General features: G+C 55.7%; 3 protein-coding genes and 3 non-coding genes across 10 annotated transcripts; 2 read left to right on the plus strand and 4 right to left on the minus strand.

Annotated features, from left to right (window-relative positions):
- Positions 1-693: 693 nt before the first annotated feature.
- Positions 694-3,368, plus strand: TLCD1 (TLC domain containing 1). The gene is made up of 4 exons (XM_036408764.2): positions 694-1,787; positions 2,096-2,178; positions 2,270-2,352; positions 2,640-3,368. Exons 1-4 carry the CDS (start codon positions 1,594-1,596, stop codon positions 3,021-3,023), a joined length of 744 nt encoding a protein of 247 aa, XP_036264657.1. The 5' UTR covers positions 694-1,593; the 3' UTR covers positions 3,024-3,368.
- A 217-nt stretch (positions 3,369-3,585) lies between these two features.
- RPL23A (ribosomal protein L23a) lies at positions 3,586-6,766 on the minus strand. Of its 2 annotated transcripts, XM_036408770.1 has the most exons (5): positions 6,613-6,766; positions 5,871-6,054; positions 4,374-4,550; positions 3,854-3,923; positions 3,586-3,626 (listed from the first exon to the last, which is right to left on the minus strand). In XM_036408770.1, the coding sequence occupies exons 1-5, from the start codon at positions 6,635-6,637 to the stop codon at positions 3,612-3,614; spliced, it is 471 nt and encodes a 156-aa protein (XP_036264663.1). In that variant the 5' UTR covers positions 6,638-6,766; the 3' UTR covers positions 3,586-3,611. The 2 variants fall into 2 exon arrangements, with proteins under 2 accessions (XP_036264663.1, XP_036264662.1); XM_036408769.2 differs by having other exon boundaries at positions 3,586-3,923.
- LOC118702621 lies at positions 3,739-3,811 on the minus strand. Its single transcript, XR_004982783.1, has one exon. It is a non-coding gene; the product is annotated as a small nucleolar RNA Z17 (small nucleolar RNA).
- On the minus strand, positions 4,619-4,689 carry LOC118702620. Its single transcript, XR_004982782.1, has one exon. It is a non-coding gene; the product is annotated as a small nucleolar RNA Z17 (small nucleolar RNA).
- LOC118702619 lies at positions 6,133-6,199 on the minus strand. The gene has a single exon (XR_004982781.1). It is a non-coding gene; the product is annotated as a small nucleolar RNA SNORD42 (small nucleolar RNA).
- A 904-nt stretch (positions 6,767-7,670) lies between the features above and the next one.
- On the plus strand, positions 7,671-12,597 carry RAB34 (RAB34, member RAS oncogene family). 4 transcript variants are annotated; one of them, XM_045571081.1, is made up of 11 exons: positions 7,671-7,795; positions 8,683-8,907; positions 9,135-9,226; positions 10,841-10,909; positions 11,012-11,113; positions 11,221-11,285; positions 11,395-11,446; positions 11,637-11,718; positions 11,792-11,882; positions 12,011-12,118; positions 12,201-12,597. In XM_045571081.1, exons 2-11 carry the CDS (start codon positions 8,854-8,856, stop codon positions 12,266-12,268), a joined length of 783 nt encoding a protein of 260 aa, XP_045427037.1. In that variant the 5' UTR covers positions 7,671-7,795; positions 8,683-8,853; the 3' UTR covers positions 12,269-12,597. The 4 variants fall into 4 exon arrangements, with proteins under 4 accessions (XP_045427037.1, XP_036264653.1, XP_036264654.1 ...); XM_036408760.2 differs by lacking the exon at positions 7,671-7,795 and adding an exon at positions 7,886-8,009; XM_036408761.2 differs by lacking the exon at positions 7,671-7,795 and adding an exon at positions 7,887-8,009 and having other exon boundaries at positions 10,844-10,909.
- Positions 12,598-12,990: the final 393 nt, after the last annotated feature.

The raw sequence follows: 12,990 nt of genomic DNA on the forward strand, positions 1-12,990 counted from the left end.
TTCCAGGTGTCTCCCGGGCACCTCCTGATCTTCATGAGTCAATAACCAGCTCAGTTAAGGAGCCAGAGGATGGTGATTAGCGAAGGGATGGCGTCCCGGTTTCCGAGTGGGTGAGGAATGTGAGTCATGGGGTGTGTACCTCCTGCTGCCATCTCACCCCTCGAAAGGTGTCCGAGCCTGCCCGCGTGGAATGACCACTCTGAGGGCCCCGGGTGGGCCTCTCGCGGACTCAGACCGGTGTTGGCTGCCGGTGAGCAAAGGGGGAAAGAAAGCCGCTCACCTGGGACAACACTCGTGCTCTCACCTAGAAACCGATCGGGCCTTGGTTGACCCAGGAGCCCCACCGGGTTTAATGTGTAACCTTGGAGCCATCAGGGGAGGCAAAGCAAACACCCGAACCTCTCAGCCCCTGGGTATCTGGCGCCTCTGGTTTCTGGCTTTTCGGCCCTCCCGCCGCACCTTTTCCCCCGTCCCCAACTACTACTTTCCTTTCCTCCACTACCCCCCTTCCCTTTTCTCACCCTCAACCCCTCCCTACTCCAGACCCGGCTCTTAGCTGCAGCTCGGTTCGCCAGAGTCCTGGCTGGCTCACCCTCCCCCAAAAGCAACAACCTCATTTCTTGCGGGCGGGGGTGGGGGGTGGGGCTGAAATGGGGGACTGGATCCCAAGCCACGGTGAGTACAGGCTGACATCTAGTGGCCACAAACTGCAACTGCTCCCGGCAGCTGGCCTGAAGAGTAAGGGTCACCCCAGCCGCCTGGGCAAACGGGCCGCCTGCCCCGCTGCGGCCTCCAGGGGGCCGGGGCTGTCGGAAGGAGGTTTGTCACCGCCGCCGGGCCCCAGGCGCCCCGAAGCGGGCGGGGGTGGGGGTGGGGGGGTGGCGATGGGTTAGTCCATAGTTTCTAGGCACCGACTCCGTGCGGGGGGGCGCTGTGGAGGCAGGTAAACACATCCGTCTCCAGCCAGAAACCAGGGATCCAGGGAAAGAACAGGGACGGGGCAGAGATCACGGTCCGAGGCGGGGCGGGGCGGGGCTCGGACCCGGACCCAGGACCCGGGTTTAAAAGTCGTGGGTGTGTGCGGCGGATCGTGCCAGCTCTGCCAAGAAAGGAGTTGAGGGCGGGGAGAGTTGTTGCAATACCCGCCCGAGCGGGGGAGCCGGTGGCCCCGAGGAAAGCGGGGGGCGGGTGAATGAGGCCAGGCGAGCGAGCCGGCGGTCGGGAGGCGCCAGCGAGGGGTGCTTCGGCGGCGGCGGCGCCTCGGGACGGCCCCCCAAGGCGGCGGGAGGGAGGCGGGGCGCGGTAGGCCCTCCGGGAACAGGGGCTCGCGCCCTCCGCTCCGGAAAGGCGCCGGAGGGGCGGGGGCAGGCGGGCGGGGCGGGGCGGGGGCGCGGGCGGTTAGGGGCGGAGGCAGAGGCCCGCGGGGAGGGGACGGGAGGAGCGGAGGGGCCTAGAGGGCTCCGAGAACAACTGTGAGGCTGCCGGCCGGCAGGAGAGGCGCCCGGGGAGGACTGGCCCGAGAGGGAGCCCGTTCCCCAACAGCCCGAGGAGGCCGCCTAGAGGGCGGACAGACCGACGCCGGGGAGGGCCAGCATGCTCCCACTGCTGCACCCCGCCCTGCTGCTGCTCCTGGGCGCCACGCTGACCTTCCGGGCGCTCCGGCGCGCGCTCTGCCGCCTGCCCCTGCCCGCGCACGTGCGCGCCGACCCCCTGCGCACCTGGCGCTGGCACAACCTGCTGGTCTCGTTCGCCCACTCCATCGTGTCGGGGATCTGGGCTCTGCTGTGGTGAGTGGAGGGCCGCGAGGGGGGAGTGAAGGTGACTAGGGGATCCCGCGTTACTTTCCCCATCCTTCACCGGCGGGCTGAGGCCACGCAGTCTCACATGATCCCGTCTGGAAAGCTGTCCAATCCGGAGCCGCAGCGGCCCCAGGGGAAGGGGTTGTCACCTGGGAAAGGGAGACGCCTGGGTTTCAGCCAAGCCCCTCCTTGCTCCCCAGTTAATAGAAGCGAGCCCGGACTCCTCCGGGAGACTGTCAAGTTGAAGGTCCCTGGGAATGGGGAGATGAGCACCTGCCTTCTTCCCTCCCTTTCAGTGTATGGCAAACCCCCGAGATGCTGGTAGAGATTGAGATGGCTTGGTCGCTATCTGGCTATCTGCTCGTTTGCTTCTCCGCAGGTAAGCCTTACCCAGTAAACATTTCACTAGGTGGGGGAACAGGGAGCTTTTTATAATCCCCTTCATGACTTTCCCCCCATCCCTCTGCTAGGTTATTTCATTCACGACACGGTGGACATCGTGGTCAGTGGCCAGGCTCGAGCTTCTTGGGAATACCTGGTCCATCATGTCATGGTGAGAAACGGGTGTGGCATAGCCCTGGCGCTAGCAACTTCAGTCTCAGACCTGCCCATCAACTCCATCTTCCCATGTTGGGATGCTAATCTGTGTCCTTGGTTCACTATGAAGCCCGCAAACCCTAACTTCATCTAGTACCTCAAACACTATAAACTAGTGACCAAAACTTAATCATGTTGAATTCACTGTAAAGTATATCAGAAGCAAATAGGGGAAGACTTCCCAGTCCTCAGATAGCTGAAGTCTTGACATGTATTTCCTAACTTGTTCTCTTTGCCTTCTAGGCCATGGGTGCCTTCATATCTGGCATCTTTTTGGGCCGCTTTGTAGGTGGGGGTGTCCTGACACTGCTGGTAGAGGTCAGCAATATCTTCCTCACCATTCGCATGATGATGAAGATCAACAATGCCCAGCATCTCCTCCTCTACAAGATCAATAAGTATGTCAACTTGGTCATGTACTTCCTCTTCCGCCTGGCCCCTCAGGCCTACCTCACCTACTTCTTCCTGCAATATGTGGGTCAGAGGAGCCTGGGCACCTTCCTGCTGGGTATCCTGATCATGCTGGACATCATGATCCTCATCTACTTTTCCCGCCTCCTCCGCTCGGACTTCTGCCCCGAACGTCTGCCCAGCCCACAACACAAAGACAAGTTCTTGACGGAGTGAGGGGCAGAGCTTGGACTTGAGGCAAGGACAGCAAAGAGCCACGAACAGCCTCATGTATAAACTGAGATGAGCCCCAGTCCTGGGACATCCAGCCTCTCCACCTTTCAAGTTTGAGTCCACTATTGAAAACACTAATGAAAGCACTTCTCTGAAGTCCTTGTCCTTTCTTGGGCAAGGGGTGAGGGAAGCAGACAGACCGGTTGGACATGGTAGATGGGTGTGGGGACAGTGCTACCCAAAAGCCAGTGGACCCATATTGCCCTGAAGTGGATGATGATGAAAACTCTGGGTACTGGTTTCATTCAAAGACTTCTTCCAGTGATAAAGGAAGGGGTTCTTATAAAACTTCTTGTTGTTTGCTTACTCCTATGACACAGGGAAGTTCTATTGTAGTTGTGCAAATATCTACTAGCTGAGCTACAACCGTCAATGTTATAACAAGTATGGTGAAGTGCTAAATGTTTCAACAGGGTAAAGAGGCCAAGTCTTGCTCAAACTCTATTTAGTGTTTGCCCAGCCCAAACAGAAATCAACATAAACAATACAGTGTAAAATTTTTATATTTAGAATTAGGCAGCTGGACTCAGTTTAGATGATTCCAATCTGAAAAACAAAAAGGAGTTTTGTTACTGGAAGTTGAAATGTGAAGATTAAGCTAGAATGTCATGATTAAGAAACAAAACATGGGCTTAGGGTAGGACCTATTAAGGAGAAGGGTGCAGTCAGTCAGTTAAGACTAATCAGCAAAAGTCAGGCTTTGGTCGCTAACAAGACACATCATTTGCACCCAGGGGGGTGGGGTGTTGAGTTTTGTGGCAAAGGAAGCTTACTTTGTTGGCAACATCCAAAGCATCATAGTCAGGAGCCAGTCGAACATATGCCTTCTTCTCGCCATCAGGCCTAGGGTGGAAAGGGCAGCCTTAGTCCCTGCTGTCCTCACTGGCCCTATACCCTCCACCCGCCTTCCAGGGCACTGAGTCCCTTTGTTCATGTCATTCTTTTGCCAGGAGTGGTTTGTCTATCATCTGCACATAGGAAGCAAGGGAAGCCACTAGGCTACAAACAAAGCCAATTCCCTTTTATGGGAAACACCACTGGACATTCAGATCCAGATAAGCTGACATAAATTTTCTCTTACTCTAGGGCCTGTCTAGAGGCAGGAATCAGGAAAATGAGTGTCAACCCCATAAATCAAGTCCTATAGGCAGGACAAGCTATTGATTCCTCAAAGTCCACACTCCATACAAAGGACCATAATTACAGCAGGGGCTGCTCAACCCTGACCCCAAAGCAGCATCAAGGAATTTCATGCTGTTCAGGTTTCCTCGGCTTCTGAGAAGCCCCACTCACCTGATCAGGGTGTTGACCTTGGCCACATCAATGTCATAGAGCTTCTTCACAGCCTGTTTGATCTGGTGCTTGTTGGCCTTGACATCCACAATGAACACAAGTGTATTATTGTCTTCTATCTTCTTCATGGCTGACTCAGTAGTCAGGGGGAACTTGATGATGGCATAGTGGTCAAGCCTGGGGGAGGGAAAATGGGGTCACCTGGCCTGAGCCCAGTTTAAGAATGAGCCCGCATTTGGAGCCCAGGTGCATCAGATGATGAGTAGCAATCATTTCTGTCAGACTTTGGTCGCTGCACATTATCATCATCTGCACCCTGAAATCTAGACCTGGAGCCTCCGCCTGAGAGCAAAACCAGGAGCTCTTTCACCTGCAGGCTTTCATCCTTTAAGTGATTAAATCACCCAAGTCCCCAAACCCCTTCATTCTTTATTTGACCTCGACATTTCTGAATAAAATTTAAGACCTGAGAAGTTAAAACCAAAAAGCACAAAGCTAGAATACAGCATCTTGAAACTCAGGTTAGAATTCCAAAGAATGTTGGAATTCACTACGAAGCTGGGGAGGCCAGCCAGCCATCCATTTTTGAGAGCAACTTACCCTTACAGCAGTTTCCCCTGACATTCAGATAAGCAAGGCGCTGTTCACTTTAACACTACTATCCCATTTTGAAGCTACCCTAAATTCTAGGTCCAAATGGGGGTAAAAAGCCTGTCAAGTGTTTCCTCTACAGCTGGACCCAAACCACTCCCCTACCTTTTTCTCTGGAAGCAGTGGGAGGAGCAGAAACCCATCAGTTTCTACCACCTTGGTTCTACTCTAATTGGTGGTTCCTAAGGTCAGTTATTAACAGCAGCACTCCCCAACCATTACCTGAGTGTAAACATCTGAGTGAATGAAAAGGTGTTTCCATACACTGCTGCAGGCCCTCATGGTCCAATACGAATGAATGAACCTCGCTATAAACCTAGAATCACCACACATCCTCACCTTCAAGGACTCTTCCCTAAAAAGCAATAGGTGCTATGAGGGATGAATTAAATCTGGAACTCCAAACAACGCAAGTCCTATTTTATATTTCCAAGAAAGTGGACTTTAAACCTCTAGCATATAAAGTGATTATGAACCTAACAACTAATTCCTGCCAATGGTATAAAAAGTCTCTTCTTGTTCTTTAAGGCAGTAATCTCCCCACAACCCTATCAACAAGTACCTCAACATGTTTTGAAGAAGCCATGTTCTAAGTTTGGTCAACTTCACATCCGAACATCTTTTCAAGAGGATGGCCAGTGCCCTTCCCTTCCCCTGCTCCCCAGGTGCATTACCTTTGCCTTTCTCTCTCTCTCTCACCCCCCTAAGCTCCAAGGGCCTTTCTGTCTCTGCCACCAAGTTGTTTCCTGAGCTTACACTGCCCAGCTAGTCCACTTCTATTACCTATGTAACTTTCTAAATAAACTTTCTCTTATAATGGGGGCAGGAGGGAGTGGCAATACTGACTTGTTTCTCCTGGGTGCGCTCTTCCGAGGATATTTAGGTTGCCTCCGGAGCCTTAGTGTCTTTGGCCGTCGGAAGGTGGGTGACGTGCGGATCTTCTTTTTTTTGTGGCTGTGGACGCCTTTCAACACTGCTTTCTTTGCCTTCAAAGCCTTTGCTTTGGCTTCGGCTTTGGGAGGGGCAGGGGCTGAGAAAAGAGAATGAGGGATTCAGAAATCGGATCACTTCCGGCCTAAAGGACGGTAGCGGGCGCGCCAAGCCACATGTGCATCAGTGGTTCCTTTGAGGAGACATCACAAGTCTCAGCTTAAAAGTTTTTCCATCATATGCACAGTTATTGGGGCAAAGTTGGAGTAACTCCATGGAACGCGTGCTAGGAGTTTTACGTAGAACATCTCACAGCCACCCCGGGAGGGTATAGAGCCGTATGTAATAAGAGTAAAAAAAAGTAAAGTCAGGAAAGTTGAGAGCACTGATTCCTTACAGGTCTGGAGACATGGAGTGGCGGCCTGTGGGTGCGTGAAGTCCCCACAGTGGCTGTCGGCTCCCTCCCCAACCCCCTTCGGCTGGAGCCCAGCCCATGTGGCTGGGCCCACGCGCGCCGTAGCGTGGCCGGAACGAAACGGGAAGAGCAGCTCCAGAGCTGACACCCCAAGTCTTAGCACAGCCACCGTCCTTTCAGTTTGTTCACCCTGCGGGGGCCCCAGGCCAGCCAGTACTGTTCCTCCCCAACCCCACCACACACCTTCCTTCTTCGCTTTCGGCGCCATCTTCGTGAAAAGGGTTTACGAGACTTACTCTCACGGGCTTATAGAGCTAAGTATCACCGAAACCTCGCGATGTTTTCTACTTAAAGCTGATTGGATAATCTGTAGCGCGGCGCCCTCTGGGAATAGTAGTTAGGTTTAATTTTCTCAAGAGGGACTAAGCATGCGCCATCCCGCCCTTCGTAGGACCTATGCTTCTTGGGAGTTGTAGTTTATTTATCTGCTGTGGCGGTTGGATGGTGTAGCGGACAGTCTGGCCCTGAGCGCTTCCCATCTTCAGGGAAAAGGATTGCAAGTTCCAGGAGACAGTAGCACTGCAAACTGTAATGCATATAATTAGGTTAGCTCAGGGAGAGTGAAGCAAAGTTCTAGAACGTTTAGAGCAGGATTTGTCAGGCCCAACTCCCTCAAACAACATTGTGTAAATTGAGGTCCCGAGAGGATACGTAGCTTATAAATAATGGTGATTTGGTGGCAAAAAAAATAAAAATAAAAATCGAGTCAAGCAGAGGGGAGGAGAAAAGTCCCAGAGGACGTAGAAGGTGGCAACATCTCCTCTCTTTACCCATGACAGTGTGGGTTCATGTGTTTTCCTGACAAGACTCTTGGAGAAATTCCAGCAATATTCCAAACACCCAGCGCACAGGCTTCAGCTTTCGCTAATTCTTCTTGGGAATAATCCCGTTCACAATTCCTTCCCTTTAAGCAGTCTTCCCTTTCGTGCCCATGGTTGCATCCTCAGATTCAGTTCCAGGACACAGAGCAAAGTTTAGTAAAGCTCCAGCTTGCTTCTCTGAGGGTCGCTGTCCTCCTGCCTTCACCTTTCCCTTTCTGTCGTCTCTCTGGCCTCTGGGTACCTGACTTCCCCGCTGACGGTGAGATCTGCTGTGCGTTACCCGGTTCTGTCTCCCACAACTGCAAAATGCAAACGTGGTTCTTGGGACGATTCCAAAGGGGATCGGCGTGAAGAACGCCCCTACCAGAGGGGAGTCCTCGTGTTCTGGAGCAGTGACCTCCCCAAAGGGCGGAGTTCCCGGCCCATCTAGCCCTCTTTTCTCCTCCGTCAAGGCTGGCGGCTTGGTCTTCAGCCTCCGCACCCCTCAGTCTACACCGGGGCCTTCGAGGAAAAGACGCCTCACCTCGGACGTCTCTCTCCCCAAGGTGGGCACCCAGCTCCGCCCCTGGCACCCCTGGTACGCTCCCCCCGCTCCCCTCCCGGGGCTGAAGGGCGAGCGGGGGCAGACTCTATGAGTCACGTCCCGGGCCTGCAGTCGAGGAGGGAAGCACCGCCTCTCCTTGGGCCCCTTCTCTCCCCCTCACCCCTCCTCCCGGCGCCGCCAGATGCTGCGCAGCAGCCACCGATCCCCCATCACAGGTTCGGCTGGGTAAGGGGCCCCGGGGCGGCGCAGCCCCCACACAGGTGCCGGGCAGAGACACCTAGGCCGGGGGTCCCTATCTGGGCAGGTTCCAGCATGTGTGGGGGCGGCCTGGGGCCCCGATGGGGCGTCTGGCGGGGCAGCCTGAGCCAGGGCAGTGCCGCCTGGAGGAGAGGATGGGGAGCCCCGGGCGGGGTGCGAGGCCGGAGCGGCGGGAGAGGGGCTGGGGGCGGCCCTTCTCCAGGAATTTCCGGGGATCGGGTTACAGCGCCGGCGGAGGGGGGGCGGCGCGGGACGCGGGGCCCTGCGGCGGCGGACCGGGCCCCCCGCCCCCGCTCCCGCCGCTCTCGGACTTCGCGTCGCGGTCCCTGCCCGCCCTGACCCCGGGCGGTGAGGCCGCCCCAGCCCCGGGCTGCTCGGTTATGGTGGGGCCGCCTCCGCCCCGAGCTGTCGTCGGGTCTCCGAGGCCTCGGGTGATTGTGGGGAGTATCCGGCCCCGGGTGATCGTAGGGTCTGCGCGGGCCCGGGATCCCCCGGACGGGACTCCCCGCCCCCCTCTGGCGGCGGCCGAGGGCTCTCCCCGCCCCCGAGTGGTCTTCGGGACGCCCCGGGCCCGGGTGATCGTGGGCTCGCCGCAGTCCCGGGCGACCGACCCGTCCCCGTGGCCCGCAGCGCCCGGGGCGTCCCCGAGGCCGCGGGCGGCTCCCGCAGGCTCCCCGTGGCCCCGAGTCATCGTCGGGACTCCGCGGTCGCGGGTGATCGTCGGGTCTCCCCGGGCCCGGGCCGCCGGGGCGGACCAGGCCTCCGCGCCTTCCCGGGACGCCCCCGCAGGCCGCAGGCAGGATGAACCTTCTGGCGCCCGTGCGGAGGGACCGCGTCCTGGCGGAGCTGCCCCAGGTAGGCGCGGCCCCGTGGGGCATCGCTGCGCGGCGTGTGGGCGGGAGGAGCGGCCGGGCCCGTTAGCGCTGGCCCGGCCCCGCCGCCCAGCCGGGCCCGCGGCTCCTGGGTGGTCCCCGCCCCACCCCCAGCCCCGGGCGGGAGGCCGCGGGCCGGGGGCCAGGCCGGGGTGAACCTCCTCCTCCTCCCTCCTCCTCCTCCTCCCTCCTCCTCCTCCCTCCCCGCAGTACCTGAGGAAGGAGGCCGCTCTGCACACGCGCAGAGACTTCCACCCCCGGGTCACCTGCGCCTGCCAGGAGCACCGGACCGGCACCGTGGGGTGAGTTGGAGAGAGACCCCAAAATAAAGACAGCAAGTCCCAGGACACTTTGTAGTCAAAGCAATGGGGCTCCATTTGCTCGCTCTACCAGCTCTATGGTTGGTTATTCCCTTCATTTCCAGCAGGACTGTTGGCCGGAAAGGTGACGGTTCAATTCTGACACAGAGAAGGGGGTGGTCCTCAGTTCACCTTCCACAAACCACCCATCTGAGCCCCAGGTCCAAGGCGGGGGCTGTGCCTACACCTATGAGTCCACCTGTGGGAATAAAAGGGAATACTAACAGCGGTTGCCACTATTTTTTTAAAAATATCTTCTTACTGATTTTGGAGAAGAAGGAAGAGGCGGAGCTAGAAACATCAATGATGAGAGAGAATCACCGATTGGCAGCCCCCTGCACCTTGCATCCCCTCACTAGGGATTGAGCCCACAACCCCAACCTGGGCTCAGGCCGGCATATTACCCACTGAACCAAACCGGCCAGGGAAATAATTGCCACTATTAATATAGTAGTGACTGTGTGCCAGGAAGTGTGTTAAATACTGTTACTTTAAAAAAAAATAATATATTTTATTGATTTTTTTACAGTGAGGAAGGGAGAGGGAGAGAGAGTTAGAAACATCGATGAGAGAGAAACATCGATCAGCTGCCCTGCACACCCCCCACCAGGGACATGCCTGCAACCAACGCACATGCCCCTGACGGGAATCGAACCTGGGACCTTTCAGTGGGACCTTTCAGTCCACAGGCCGACACTCTATCCACTGAGCCAAACCGGTTTCGGCTGGATACTGTTACTTTTATTAAATGAAAAACATCATCATTTTTAAAGATGTATCCTGGCCGGGACCGGTTTGGCTCAATGGATAGAGTGTCGGCCTGTGGATTGAAAGGTCCCGGGTTCGATTCCGGTTGAGGGCATGTATAATACCTTGGTTGCGGGCACATCCCCAGTAGGGGGTGTGCAAGAGGCAGCTGGTCGATGATTCTCTCTCATTGATGTTTCTAACTCTCTATCCCTCTCTCTTCCTCTCTGTGAAAAATCAATAAAATATATATTTTTTAAAAATAATAAATAAATAAAGATGTACCCTGATTTCAGAGATGTACCCTGATTAAAATGTATGTGTGTGGTGTGTGTGTGTGGGAGGCATGTTTTAGAATATAGAACATTTATCTCATTTTAACAACAACCCAATAAAATATGTTCTTTTTTTTAATTTTATCAAACTCATTGGGGTGATATTAGTCAACATGGACATAAGGTTTTAGGTGTGGGTTTCTATGTTACAAGATCCGTGTATCATACCATCTGTTCACTACCCAAAGGAAATATATTCTAAATCTCCACTTAAATGTTGAAACTGAGAGAGACTAAGTAATTTGTCCTAAGGTACGCAGCTAGCAAGTGTGAGAGCTGGGATTCAAGTATATGTCTTTTTTATACGAAAGCACAACACACTCCTAGCCAGCACATCTGTCCAGAAAGCTGCCCAGGAGGCTGGTGCCTGGCAATGGCCTGGGTGTGTCTATCCTGGCAGACCTCTTCGGTTGCACTGGGACTCCCTTGGGTGAAAGACCTAGTGCCCATGCCTCTCGCCGCCCCTTGTGTCCAGCAGGTTTAAGATCTCCAAGGTCATTGTGGTGGGGGACCTGTCGGTGGGGAAGACTTGTCTCATTAACAGGTAAGGGGGTGCTGGAGCTGAACTGGGTTGGGCTGGGCAGGGAAAGGCCAAGGCTAGCCAGATGGGCTGGGCTAAGGACCAGAGCATCCGGTGCCCCCTCAGGTTCTGCAAAGACACCTTTGATAAGAACTACAAGGCCACCATTGGAGTGGACTTTGAGATGGAACGATTTGAGGTGTTGGGCATCCCCTTCAGTCTGCAGCTGTAAGTGCTCCTTCCTCTCTCCCTCTTCCAGCCATTTCTTCCTCTGGCACTTACACCCGCCCTATCCCCTACCCCCATCCCTCTGTTTCACCGCTCCTCCCTCCTAGCTGGGATACCGCTGGACAGGAGAGATTCAAATGCATTGCATCAACCTACTACCGAGGGGCTCAAGGTGAGGGCCTGGGTGAGGTGGGGTAGGTGGCTGCCTCTGACTTAGAGCGGGGGGAATGAGCCAGGCGTGTCTCCCTGTCAACCTGGGACTGCCTCTGCCCCTCTTCCAGCCATCATCATTGTCTTCAACCTGAATGATGTGGCCTCCCTGGAACATACCAAGTACGTGGGGTGCTGACATATATGGGGGAGGGAGACACTGAGAAGAGAGGATTTCAAGAGGAGGAAGGAGGGGTGGTCAGGGGCATGGTAGGGAAGGCAAGAACACATCTAGGAGCGGAGGATAGTTGAGCACCTGAGTGACCGGGGCAGGAGCCTGCCCTCCTCATCTGCTGTCCACCATCTGTGGCAGGCAGTGGCTGGCGGACGCACTCAAGGAGAACGACCCTTCCAGCGTGCTTCTCTTCCTTGTGGGTTCCAAGAAGGACCTGAGTGTGAGTGTGCCAGAGGGGGACCTTCCCGTCTCAGTGAGGGAGCCCTCCCCCCCTGACCTTGACTCCCCTGCAGACGCCCGCTCAGTATGTGCTGATGGAGAGAGACGCGCTCAAGGTGGCCCAAGAGATGAAGGCCGAGTACTGGGCAGTCTCGTCGCTCACGGGTGAGGAAGAGGGCGTTAGGCCTGCTGTGTGGCGTCCCTGCTTCCCTGGCCTCTCACCCCTACACCCCCAGCCGCGCCAGGGACCCCAGGCCGGAAGGGCCCCTGAGCACCCCTCTCCCTTGTGTCAGGTGAAAATGTCCGGGAATTCTTTTTCCGCGTGGCGGCACTGACCTTCGAGGCCAACGTGCTGGCTGAGCTGGAGAGATCAGGGGCCCGGCGCATTGGGGATGTCGTCCGTGAGTTCCCGCCTGGATGAGGGTGGCACAAAGCGTGGGGAACCTGCCCTCCCTGCTTCACTTACTCCTCACTCTTCTTCAGGCATCAACAGTGATGATAACAACCTCTACCTGACTGCCAGCAAGAAGAAGCCCCCATGTTGCTTGTGAGGGGCTGCCTAGCCCCAGGGCACTGTGCCATCTCGACTCGCCTGGAGCTCTGTCCCTGGACAGCTGCACTGACTGTTACCCCAAACCAAAGAGCTGCCCGTTGGTGGCAGTACCCCCAGAGGGGTAGTTGGGACCATGCTAGTCACTTCCTGCCCCTGGGCACCGTACCAAAGACTGGATGCCCCTTGATCCAGCGACTCTCCAGGGTGCCCGGTGGTGGGAGGTGGTGCCTGCCGCTTCTGCTCAACATGCTGGGCCTTCGGGTAGGAGGATGCTTAGTGGTTCCAGCCTCTACTGTGCCTTATGCATTAAAGTCTCTGTTATCAGCAGCCTGGGGGTGAAGTCCTTTGTTGGGACGAGGGCAGGGCTGTCTGGTGATCTTGGGACTGGAGCCTCCTGCCTGGATGCTGGATGTCTCTGGCCCCTGGGCAAGCCTCAGACAGGCGGGGAGCTCAGGGACCATGTTTGGGGGAGTGAGGGGCTGCACTCTCACGGGTGAGATCTGAATTGTTGGCTTTGAGAGCCCTTTCCTTTCATCCTTTCCCCCAAAATGTGTCCTCCTACTTGGTGCTTATACCCAAATTTCCACCATTGTATAATATTCTTTCCTTCCTCCCTTCCTTTCTTCCTTTTCTTCTTCTTTTGCCTCTTCCTGTCTTCCCTTTTATTTATTTTGTTAATCCTCACCCGAGGATATTTCTCCATTGATTTATAGAGAAAGT

The sequence above is a fragment of the Pipistrellus kuhlii genome, unplaced genomic scaffold (assembly GCF_014108245.1).
Source record: "Pipistrellus kuhlii isolate mPipKuh1 unplaced genomic scaffold, mPipKuh1.p scaffold_m20_p_39, whole genome shotgun sequence".
NCBI lineage: Eukaryota > Metazoa > Chordata > Mammalia > Chiroptera > Vespertilionidae > Pipistrellus > Pipistrellus kuhlii.

What these genes read in the sequence shown, in the direction of transcription:
- TLCD1 (XM_036408764.2), top strand. Translation starts at nt 1,594, where the DNA reads ATGCTCCCACTGCTGCACCCCGCCCTGCTGCTGCTCCTGGGCGCCACG. An exon ending in GGGATCTGGGCTCTGCTGTG is followed by an intron (nt 1,788 to 2,095) that starts GTGAGTGGAGGG and finishes CCTCCCTTTCAG; the next exon opens with TGTATGGCAAACCCCCGAGA. An exon ending in ACCTGGTCCATCATGTCATG is followed by an intron (nt 2,353 to 2,639) that starts GTGAGAAACGGG and finishes TTTGCCTTCTAG; the next exon opens with GCCATGGGTGCCTTCATATC.
- RPL23A (XM_036408769.2), bottom strand. Translation starts at nt 6,637, where the DNA reads ATGGCGCCGAAAGCGAAGAAGGAAG. An exon ending in GCCGAAAGCGAAGAAGGAAG is followed by an intron (nt 6,055 to 6,612) that starts GTGTGTGGTGGG and finishes CTCTTTTCTCAG; the next exon opens with CCCCTGCCCCTCCCAAAGCC. An exon ending in AGCGCACCCAGGAGAAACAA is followed by an intron (nt 4,551 to 5,870) that starts GTCAGTATTGCC and finishes TCCCTCCCCCAG; the next exon opens with GCTTGACCACTATGCCATCA.
- RAB34 (XM_045571081.1), top strand. Translation starts at nt 8,854, where the DNA reads ATGAACCTTCTGGCGCCCGTGCGGAGGGACCGCGTCCTGGCGGAGCTG. An exon ending in TCCTGGCGGAGCTGCCCCAG is followed by an intron (nt 8,908 to 9,134) that starts GTAGGCGCGGCC and finishes CCCTCCCCGCAG; the next exon opens with TACCTGAGGAAGGAGGCCGC. An exon ending in GGCAGTCTCGTCGCTCACGG is followed by an intron (nt 11,883 to 12,010) that starts GTGAGGAAGAGG and finishes CCCTTGTGTCAG; the next exon opens with GTGAAAATGTCCGGGAATTC.